The 12,355-nt window shown below is 38.3% G+C and overlaps 1 protein-coding gene across 2 annotated transcripts in view; it reads right to left on the bottom strand.

The window, feature by feature from the left end:
- Positions 1-2,440: 2,440 nt before the first annotated feature.
- SIAH1 (siah E3 ubiquitin protein ligase 1) overlaps positions 2,441-12,355 on the bottom strand; it is a 55,548-nt gene continuing 45,633 nt past the window's right edge. For both annotated transcript variants that reach the window (XM_085636758.1, XM_085636757.1), the window contains exon 2: positions 2,441-4,882. In XM_085636758.1, the coding sequence (XP_085492884.1) occupies positions 4,032-4,880 (849 nt within the window). In that variant the 5' untranslated portion in view covers positions 4,881-4,882 and the 3' untranslated portion in view covers positions 2,441-4,031. The remainder of the gene's footprint in view (positions 4,883-12,355) is intronic.

Genomic DNA, 12,355 nt, shown 5'->3' with positions numbered 1-12,355 from the left:
ATATATATATATATATATATATATACACACACATACACACACACACACACATACACACAATATTCATGCAAGGTAAAACTCTGAAGATTTACAAAACATCCTGCAAAACATCCTGTGCCTTCACTTGAACATTTTAAAGAGCTACATTTTTAAAGTTGTGTAATGACACTTGGTTATAGTTGCACTTTTCATCCCCATTTTTGGCTTCAAATAAATGTAGATCGTAGAAAAAAAAAACACACTTGGAAATTTAGCATCCACGTTTGGTGAAGAGGTTTGATTAAAGTCCTACTCTAGTGAAAAATTGTGAAGTTACCTTCTCAATGCACCATATGCAGAACCTCTGCCACTTGAAGTGAAGACTCTTGCAAAATGAAGTTCAGTCCTAGAGGTTGTAAAGGTTATCAGAAGCAAGATTAAAATGAACATGCTTGATTAATTCAGTCAAAAGGCTGACAAGTTTCTACATCAAGCTGTAGTGCAAGATCTTGTCCCAGAGTGACAGTCAAGAGTTCGGTCTACACAGAAGTTAGAGTGGCTCGTCCCATAGGTGAAGCAGTTATGAAAAAATGCCATTGCGGTGGACACTTCGAGCTGGTGTTAGCCTGATCATCACTTTTGACATGTAAAATGAATGGAAAAATATTAGGAACATTTCTCACCGAGCAGATCATAGTGATTTTACCAGACATTCTTGTTCAAGATCTCCAGATGGGTAGTCGGCAAATCGGTCCTGTTGTGGATGGCTCAATGATGATTCCTAATCTCCACCCCCCCCCCCTCCCCCCAAGCATTTAGTCTCTTATGGCCCAGTTAATCTTCTATAATAGTCCTGCCGCAAGCCAGTTCCATAGTTTGAGGCTCCGAAAAGTAATCTTAATCACATTCATCTATTTTTGTTGAGGTAATACACAGTCAGGCGTTCATATACAGTTTACAGTCTCTGGGAATCAGTATCTATTTGCTGACCAATGATGCTAGGGAATAATCCGACAGATGAATTGTCCTAGGCTCAAGCATACTGGCGAAGGAGCTTCCATGTAAGACAATCTGCCTTGTGCTTGGTTTCGGAAGAATGCTCCTCAACCTAAAGACATCCTGGACTATTGTTTGCGATTTAAATATTAGTCAGATAGGTTTTCCCTAGTTTCAAGCTATGGTGACTTGTCACAGTAGCAGTCAACATATTCCAATTCTCTAACAGCAAACTCCATTGGTTCAACAGACACTCCTGTGCAATTAGGAACTAGGACAATGTTGGATGAAGTTAACACACATGGGATCATCCCTGCAGTGTTAGGCATTTTAGGTCTTATCAACCCTGCTGCATTTCAGGATGGAAAACTTTTCACTTCCAAATGATGCATTTTGATTTGCTTGAATCCCTCAGCGCTCACAGATGTTTGTTTTTTTAGTTTACATAAATTGGGTCCACCCATGAAGAAACAATTATTAATTCTTCCAAATATACATAGCTACCACTACCATGCTTAAAAAAAAAAAAAAAAAAAACCGGGCTGATCTTGGGCAGAAAGACAGCACATTGAAAGTGTTATGAATGACAAAACGTATGTTAAACTTTCTTGTGTTTTGGGGCAACTGGTACACATCCCAAACATGTACAAAGCCCATCTATTCCCCTTGTTGTAGTTAAGGAAACATTTGATATAATTCCAGAATTCAAAATACCTTTTCACCCATTAGTTTATAGTTCCCAAATTCAGAATAATCAACGTGGTCAAGTCTATGTTCTGATGTGGTAGGTCTTCATGCTGAAGTTGACAGTATGCGAATACTATGAAGTCCATTTCCCTCATGTTAATCCCAATATCTGCATCACTGACCGCGTGCGAGACGCAGAATTGTGCAAATACATAAGGAAGCACCAACTGTGACCGGATGTGATTTCAAGTTCTTTAATCATATATGTAGAGTTTTCAATGGAAAAAGCCTCATCAGCTTGCAGCAAATGATGGAAAAAAATATGCCCTGGAAAATCCCTGAAGGACTATACTCTTAAAACTTAGGGCACAACATTTTTAAAAAAATTAAATGTAAGAATGTGCATTAGATTTATCCTCCTCATTTGCAACCTGCCAAACACAGGTTTAAAAAGACCCACAAAAGCTCGGGTGGGGGGTGCCGGGGGGGGGGGGGGGGGGGGAGGGGAGGGGAGAAAGGGGTGGTAGTGCACTGCGAGTCCTGAATCTCTCAACTTCTTTTTTTAAAGAGAATACCTTTGGCAAAACCAATTAGGTTGAAGAGAATAGCACCATAGGTTCTGCAGAACCGTGGTATTTTTTACAAAGAATCTGAAATTCTTAGAAAACTCAAATTTACTGCAAAGTAATTTGAAAGTTTTGTTTTAATACAAAAGAATAGCAACCACTGGTAGCTAACAGCTGACTGTTTAGTAACAATACAGTAAGAATGTACTTCATTTTTAGTTAAATATGTAAAACTAGCTTTATTTTTTTTTACAGCTTAAGATCAATCCCTGTACAAACCTTTGGTTCTTTGCACACCAGCCAATACAATAGAACGTAGAAAAGTAAATAAAATCAACATTCATGAAAATCTATTGAATTAATCATACAAAATGGTAAACTAATTGCTGGTCTGGTAGACCATGAACAGTCATAATTAAAAGCTTGTGCCTGTGGAGGGTTCAGAAAAATACCTTGGGAAACAAGATCTAGACAAAGGCTAGGTAAAATGAAATTCCAACCATACTAGACTTCAAAAAAATATATATTTAAAAAAAAACTTCTCTAATCTTCGATCCACTTAGAAAAAACGATAAACATTTAAAACAACAATTAGAATTGCATTATTAGTTATATACCAAGGCAAACTCAATATGCAACGTGCTAACAAAAAGGGTGGCAATTTCAATCAAAATAGCAAATCCGAAGAACTGTTGCTGTGTTTTTAATCAGCATAGTGTCGCTTTAAACTGTTTTTTAAAGTTATTGTAATGAAAAGTCTTTAGGACTCTGGCTATAGAACTGAATATTGTAAAAACTACGTTGTAGTAAATAACTCAAAGCTAAGAGAGGTAGTTTGACAGGTATTACTTTAATGACAAATATAAAAGATGTATTAACATCTCACTTTTGAGACTTGATTTTTGATTCAAGAAATGTGGAAAGCAACGACTTGTACTGCAAAGCAATTGATAGAGGAACACAGCTATAATTTAAATCTTACTAAACCTCTTTGCAAACATGCCAGAACATATTTTTTAACACTTCTGCACAATTGTTTTAAGTTGTGTTTGCAGACAATAGATCACTTTAAAAAAAGAAAAAAAAAGTATGGACCATCAATTTAGTTTCGTTGTAGCAATTTATCTGCCCTAGATGCTCAAACTTTCACAAATAACTTAATTTAGAAAAATGAGACTGAAAGGTATCAAATGAAAAGAAGATTAGACTTCACCACAAGATATAGTTGATTACGAGGTACAAAGAACAAATCCTTGTGTGAAAAACCTGCATTAGACAAGTCAAATTTACTGATGAAAAACTAGAAGTTAATACAAATTAGAAATACACAGATTTTACACAAAACAGCAGCAAATACTATGTAGTGAATTACAAAAAAAAGAAGCAAATGGTTAGAGACCACTCATAATGGCTTGTCAAGGGGGAAAAATAAAAAACGCACATAACAGCATCCTTTACACTGTACAATCTACAAACACATTGCAGAACTATTTTACATCATTTTAAGATTCAGACCTTTTTAATACAAAAGATGCCCATCTCAGGGTACATATATTTATATATATATTTAGAGCAATATATATATTTCAGTGGTTTACTGTCGATTTAAATATATTAGTGTTACTACATGCAACTGGTTCCTGTACTTTAACCGTCTTACCTTTATTACCCTTCATACACCAAACGATCTAGTAAAATAGTTTGCGTCTGGCAGTAAGTTTCATTAACGGTTAACTTTGCGTCGGTTGCCTTAAATGAAAGCAGTTAAACACTGGCCTGAAAGGAAAAAAAAGGACTCCCATTTCAGCACATGGATATTGTCACGTTGATGCCCAAGTTGCCATTTTCTGCAAAAAGTTGTGCAATGCTAGTATCAAAAACTAGACAGTCACTATTCATAATGGCCGTTGCAATTCCTTCATGAATTGATCGAGGAGTTGCTTCCCAAGTCAATCGTCGCCTATGACCATTAAGTTCCAATCGATAAGCAAAATTTTCAGCTTGTTTGCGTGTTCCTATAAGCTGAACAATGGCAAAGAATTGCTGATGTCCGTCATATTTCTCCTGTTTCTCCAATACCAACATGAAATGAAAGCCAAAACAAGACTGCATCATAACCCAGTCGACTGCACCAGGAAGATTAATGTCTGTAGCAAGAAAAACAATATCTTCTCCTTGTAACGTTGTTATAGACTTATGCTGATGCATAAGGTGTGGCATTACAGCATCCAAGGAACCTTGCCACTTGCAGGAAGCACCAGGGCAAGGACAGGAGTAGGGCCTGAACTCGCAGAGCTCTTCATGATCAGCTTTCTCTGTATGGGGCAAGGTCACCTCACATCCAGAAGAGGCATATTTACATGGAAACAAAACAGAATTGGCAACTTTTTCCATAGCCAAATTACGAATTGATCCCAAAGGGCCACGGCAAGTTGGACAACATGTAAGTTTCGGTCGACAGTTGCTACAAACCAAATGGCCACTCTGACACTGAAGAATTGGAGGCAAGACATAGTCGAAACACACAGGACACTCGAAGAGACTGGCCAAGTCATTGTTGGACGCGGTCGTGCCAGTAAGAGCTGGAACCCTTTGAGATGGTGTACACTTTGAAGTACCTGTGGGAAGTGCAGTAGCAGTCTGACGGCTCATTTCTGTCAAAGAAATAAAAGAATATGCATTTAATTCATACGAAGTAAAACAGCAAAAAACAAGTTAAAAGCACAACAGATTCTCATTGCTCCTGAGAATTGTAAAGAGAAAGGAAGATGGAGAACCCCAAACAAATTCAATAAACAAAGATGTACAAGACATCCTGTGCCTTCACTTGAACATTTTAACGAGCTACATATTTATAGCAGAGCAATAATGACACTTGCGGTTATAGTTGCACTTGTCATGTCCTTTGACTGACTAAAGATTACCACGTTTTGAAGAGCCTGCTCGAGTATAGTCAACACTGGGCAATGATTTCATGGCTTAAACAATCCTTTTGATCAGTTTTTGAGCGCTTTTAGGAGGGAATATTCTACAGAACACCCAATAGCTCAAATGGTGCAAAAAAAGGGCCCCACAAAAAGGTCAAAGTTATAAATGGATGTTGTATCATCAATTGAGAGAAATCAGGGCATTAAAATTCTGGCACTCACACAGCGAAAAGTTGCATTCAATGAGTATCCAGAACACTTACACGCGCAATAATCCACTAAGCGGTGTGAAGCTCACTTGACAAACCAGAAACAAGACTGGAGCCCACGTCACGCATTAAAAAAATAAATAAAAAAGATATTCACACACAAGTTTAACTTGCCTCAACCATTACACATTAAGACAGAATATAACATATATAGTTATAAAGTTGGCAACCGTATGTTGCAGGTAGTTAATTCCCATATTCACAGGAGATGAAGTCTTGTGTGGGTCAAATTTCCCCTTTCCTCCCTCAACAATGGAAATAAATAGTATATTACTCTATGGGTTGTATGTACAGTAAATATGTGTAATAAGAAAAACTAGATATGAGTATGGGCCAGTTGTCACCTGTAAAGTGATCTAAGAATAGAATAAAGCCATCAATACAGCTTAGCTGATGTGAGAAGACTAAGGGTAACATGGAGAGGAAACTTTGCACTGTAATACGAGAGTGACTATTAGTACACTTTCAAACAACGTTATTGTGCAACATTTATTTTCCCGGTTTATATACATATGTATGTAGTATACAGAGTATGTGCTAATACCATAGTTGTGTGGGAAGAGATAAAGCCTAGCATGAGTCATGATTGCAGCCACGCCTCAACAACGGTTGGAAAAAACATGAAGGAAAAAAAAAAAAGCAAGTAACACTGCACATCTGCATGTATGGTTTATGGCATGCTGATAGGTTCTCGTGCAGCAGTTATGAAAAGTAGTATGCAACCAGATCCAGAACTAAAGGAGTTCAATCTGTGCAATGTACCAATCTGACGTATGCTGTGTGTTTGGACCCAGCTAGCTTGTGTCAAGTGATTCTAGAACAAAACCTAAGCAACAAGCCTTTTTTCCCCTCAAACAATAGCATAGTAATAAATAAACTGACCTACACACCATCTTAATAAATTAGCTAAGTGATTTAGGAAAAATGCAAATTCTGCAGCATTTTATCAGTATTAAGTTTACCCATTTGAGACAAACATTTTGGTAAAATCTGCAAATTTTGCGGCAAATGTTGTGAATCCATAAAATTTGGAAAATAACTATAGCCATAGAATCTCCAAAATCCACTGAACCTCACAACTGCCAGTTTTAGTACCAATTTATCAAACAAGGCCTAATAATTCTCATAACAAATCAGTGCCCCACTGGTAGCCTGACAAAGCAATTTTCTTTAAAGTTCGACTAACAGCCCAAAACAAGCATTGGCAAAACGAATAGGTTTCGCCGATATGAGATCCATTTGCTTTAGCACGGCCTGTCATTGTACATACACCATCTATGAAATAGCCGGTCATATGGTATGGTACGACTTGTTATTGTATGATATGGCTTATCGTATAATAGGTTATGCTATATTTTAGCTTGTTACTGTACAATATGGTATGGGGCTTTTATTGTATAGTATGGTCTGTTATTGTATGGTATAGTATGTTCTGTCATTGTATAGTGTAATATTGTCTGTTATTGTACGATATGGTACAGTATTATAACATACATTGGGTGGTATTTTCTGGTATAGCCTGTCATTGTATAGTGTGGCATGCTATGGTCTGGCCTGTTGTACATTATAATAAGGTATGTTAAGGCCCCTCACTATATTATAAGGTATGACCTGCCACTGTATAGTATGCAGTTATTGTCTTGTATGGTTTGGACTTTTATTGTATAATGTTGGATAACCTGTCGCAGCATGGTATGGTGTGTTGTCATTATAGAACATGGTGCGGCATGGTATAGTACTGCCTGCCACTGTTTAGTATGGGGTAGCCTGTCAGTGTATAGTAAGTATGGTTTGGCCGGTTGTATATGGTATTATACAGTAAGGTATGGCATAAACTACCTTCTTTGGCTAAAGTGTTTGCAGGTTTACTCTGCTGTGCCTCTTCCTGCTATTACATGAACTATTCTAATAAAAAGATAAAGTGGCATGAAATTAAAAAAACATTTTAAACAAAGTCTGTTGCTATAGTACTGCCCTGGAGCTTTTAAACATTGACTAAGTTCATGGCTATAGAGTCAAAAGTGTTTCAATTTGAGAGCAAGCAGCATTAAGACATTAACAAGGAGATTAATCAGTTCTTGGCATGGCACATGGAGAGAAAATGAAACTGGTACTCGCTGACCCATGAGAAGAAAAGGAGTCACTAAGTGAAGCCAACCAATGGTAAGTTCCCTTTAATTTAACAAAAGATCTCACAAGGGACAGCACATGCACATCCTCAGGCAAGACCTAAAAATACATGTGCACCAGCATACATCTGTACTAAATGTAAATTCAGGCAACCACAACTCAAAGCACCAGCAGTGTCAGTGCACAGCGGCAGTTTTCTGCTCCCATCAATCAAGCAGTCTAAAGGAAGGTGTAATTTTTGCCCAGACAGCTTTCATGTGTATAAATTACGAAATACTATAACAAATGTGCTGTACTATGCAGCATAATTCAAGTTACCCTGATATATGTGTTCAGAAGAAAAAAAGCAAAGGGTATAGTGACATTATCGTTAGGTGAAAACGTCAGATTTTAAACAGATAATGAAACAATATATATTAGTTATAAAGCTCTCTGATAAGGGAAGGGAATGCTGGGGTAATGGATGCGGCTATTTATAAGCAAGAGATCATCAAACAGCTCATACAGGTTAAATGCTATGAGATTCACCCGAGAAGCATACAGGGCTGCAATCCATTACCAGGATGCCTTATTGAATGGCACTATGATGGGAGGGGCTGGGTCGATTATGACGAGTACAGCTTTAAGAAAGAATCATCCAAGTGTCCGGAGTTTTGTATGTTACCCAAAGTGCACAAAAGTGCCACCAATCCTCTGGGGAGACCAACGGTTTGCTCGAATCAAGGCTTTCTAGAAAATATGGCGATTTACACAGACTTCTTCCTTTCCCCCTTTAAAGCTTTGCTAGCATACTGCAGGGAGCGTGGAGATTTGAGTAAAATACATAACGTGGAGTGGGATAATCACGATGAGTGTCATGTCCATGTACACCGGTACTGACCATGCACTGGGTGGTGCAAGCATGTGAAAACTCCCTCAAAATTAGGTTTTGTTATGTTCAAGAAAACCAAGACATTTCTCAGTATGATACAATACTGTTCGAAAGAAGAAGAAAAAAAACCATCTCCATGATGGGGTCTTCTATCGCCAGAATGTCGGGACCGCAATGGGCACATGGTTCGCCCACAGCTTAGCAAATCTTGTGATGGGCTGATGGGAGGAGCAGTTGGTCTGGGTGGAGGACAGCCAAGAATACATGCAGAATGTGTTGAATTTACTCCCTATAGCCACAATTTGTTATAGCTTTGGAAAGGCCCCCGTGAGAAAGCCCATGGGTTTCAGAATAACAATCCTTATAACCTATGGTTTACCACCACTTGAAGTACCAAAGAAACAGATTTTTAAAATGTTAGGCTGTGGGTGGAAAGTGGGAGAGTACATGCCACCATACATTGCAAGGCAAATGTGTGTTACACTACAGCAGTCACAATCCCTAGAACTTGTTTTATAGTATCACCTATACATAAATACTACGACTTCAGCATGTAGCACAGATACTGACGTTAGAAAATCACTACGCAAAGATTCCAGAACAGGGGATATATGGCCATGGTATTATATTTGGCCGAAAAGAGGGTAACTGCAGTTACAACGGACCAACTATTATATTTCAACGAGGACAGAAACTCCAAAGATTCATGTACAAGTTTCATTAAGACGTACAATTCCTCCTCTAGTAGGATTAATAACTTAATGAGTAAACATTGGGACACTTTGAATAAAGATACATTGAAAGGCTCAGAATTGCAATCAAAGCCCTCCATTACATATAGGAGTGGACCACTGGGGGGGGGGGTGGGATTACCTCACACATGGCTATGATACAGGGTCCCAAACTGTCAACACGGCTGACTAAATGTAATAGACACGGTTATCATAAGGCCTGCAGACACGTGGCTAATACTACAGGATTCTTTATATCTGGAGGGTCACAACAGGGAAATAAAGGCAGTGATTAATCTGTGCATCTGGTTTCTGTATTTACAGTCTTCTGTGTCAATGTTCACTCATTTGTGGGTAGCACCATCATCCCTCCCCAGAAAGCACATCCTGGAACACCGTGTGATCAGGAATTTCGATTGTGTACCCAGTGGCAAGATATTTCTCACACGCACATGATAGTGACGTGTCTAGATTGGGGTTCTATGCGATTGATAGAGTAGATAATAACCTACGAGTTGGAGATCGGGTGAAATGAGTAAGACCGCTAGATTCAAAGTATATTTTGGATTTGAATCCAAAATTCCCTTTTGGGCTAAATAAGGAGGAGGAACAGGAAGTGCAGTTGGGATAAATACCATGTATACTGAGCTTGCCCTCTCCTCTTGTGTCTGTATTCATACACTACACTTTGTACCCATTCAGGGCCTAGTAAGTTTATCTCATTACTCTACCCTTTTGACCGTATACGAAACAAATATGGAAAAATATTGCATTTTGAAGCTGTATCCACTGGTGTGGCTAGTCAAAGTATCATGGAGGTGAGGTGGGGTGGGGATTGCCTGTTGATAAATCTGTGGATTAGGCCAGCTGGGGCTCTACATGGACTAAAACAACTTGTATGCACATGAAATGGACATGCGTACCTGGGCCATGGAGACCAAGTTGGACAGGTGAATCATTTATACCATAATAACCCCCTGATCGTGATTTGATAATTGGTATATGCTAAAGTATCATTATCTTACATAACTAAGGTAAGAAACCGGCACGTGCCCACCATAGGGTATAGGGTATAGTCCTATATCTTCACTTAGATCAGGATCTAAAAAAATTCTGTTCCTAGAATAAATAAAGCCCGCTCTGGTGGCAGGGCTTTTTCGTATCTGGCTCCTGTGTTTTGGAACAGTCTTCCCAAATACCTTCGTACGGAAATGCCCCTTCACCGTTTCAGAAAGTTGATGAAAACGTATCTTTTCTAGTTCAAGATAGCCCGCTGTTGCAAGCGCAGGGATACCCCTCGTGGTGATTCAGCGCTATATAAAATTATAAAATCAAATCAAACCATACTTACATCTGGATCAATTATTTAATTCTGGAATATGAGAGGATTTGAGCCTCCAAATGTAATCAATAGGTTTTACATAGGTCAAATCTGTTTGACGACAATGTCACTGAATATAAATGTACGCAAGTCGTTTATGAAAATTAGCCGCTTTGGGCCATAACCGTTAAGTCCACTAAGTGGAAGTCTGGTTAAATTAATTTGCTTATTTATCAATATTTTCATTTTTGTGTAAATGTTTAGGTTTATGATTCACCCTCTTGTGTGTAATGGAATGAAAATGATGCTGCATAATCGGGAATAGGAATTGGTGCACTGTAATCAAGTTGGACAGTTTTTTAATTGCACAAAATGAATAGTGAGATACACACTTTGGATGTACGGAGGTTAGTGAAGTTGTGCCAACGTGTGGCAACACTTAGTATTTCCTCAGTGTTCATTGCCTGCGAGTACTTGGGGCTTGTTCGCCTTGATAAAGGCTGTTTAAAGCCGAAAAGCGCTGTAGAGGCTGAGTTCAGTGTAACAAATCAATTAGTATTTTTCACACGCATCCTGGAGTGCTCGCTTTGTCATTTGGAGTTTGTCGGAAGTGTGTGTAGGTGTATATGAGAGAAATGAACGTAAGTACAACTTACCTGCGGAACAATTCTAGCAGCAGATTCCTTAACGTAGAATTATCCCCAGGTGTGAGACTGGACCCGGAAAACTTTCTTGCCCAGCAGCTCTGCGCGCCCTGGGGTGTATCACGCGACTCCGCCCTAATGTCTTCTGCGGGCGTGACGTCAGTGAGGTTACATAAGACCCACCCTGACGTCCGTTTGCTTCGGGGAACTTTTCCGTGCCACAGCACGGAGCCATCAGGACAAAACTGAGGAGAGCATGGGAACAGTGTGCGAAAAAAACCAGAACAACAATCAGAGAAGATGAGGAACAGCATCAGTCGTCACCAAAGTACCAGGAGGCTACAACAGAAAGGCCAGCGCAGGGTAAGAGCAAGGCACCACTTTGATGAACAACTGTGCAAACCAAGGCTTCAGCACCAGTTGGAATTGAAGAAAAGGACGGTGCACCAAGATGAAGTCAGATTACTTCGGATATATTCCAAAATATATTCTTTAATATTTTTTCAATTTAAAATCTTGGACATCAGCCAACGCGTTTCGTTCCTAATGGAACTTCATCAGGGCTGAAAAGAATACATAAATACAACAAGTACAACTGCCACATGTAAAATACAAACAAAATACAACAAATATAAACATATAACATATATATTACATATAATCATTAAATCATTAGGTAAATAATATGGTAAAGACAATAAATAAAAAACACTTAATAGACAGTGTTTAAACCATGTATACATATAAATATCACGGTGTTAAATAATAATAAAATAGAAAGAAGAGAAGAAAAAAACAGTTTTTCCATGCCACAACAAAGGATGAGAACAAAGATCAAAAGGTGAAAAATATATGTAGAAAAGTAAAAGTGTGTAGAAGAATACAACACAATATGAAAACAAAAAACAAAAGAAAGTGTAAATCTAAAACAAATGTGGAAAAAATTAATTTAAAAAGAAAAAGTTGAGAAGACAGATTTCAGAATGTTATAACTCGTATTAATTGTACTACAAAAATGTCCACAAAGATCAGTACAGGGTCTCACCGAATATATCTTCACGTGTCCGAGAATAAAATAGCCACTTAGATAGAACAAAAATTCATTGTAAAAAGACCAGGGTTCCGTGACTTAAGATCAACAGTAATTTTCTTCAGTATTCCACGGTCAGTAAATATGTCAAGTATAAGACCCAAGTCCTAATCCTAGTCAAAAAAGACAAAAGTCCACAACGCC

Source organism: Triturus cristatus, chromosome 12 (assembly GCF_964204655.1).
Source record: "Triturus cristatus chromosome 12, aTriCri1.1, whole genome shotgun sequence".
Taxonomy (NCBI): domain Eukaryota; kingdom Metazoa; phylum Chordata; class Amphibia; order Caudata; family Salamandridae; genus Triturus; species Triturus cristatus.
Note: the sequence above shows the minus strand (reverse complement) of the source record. Positions and strands in the feature narration are given on the sequence as shown.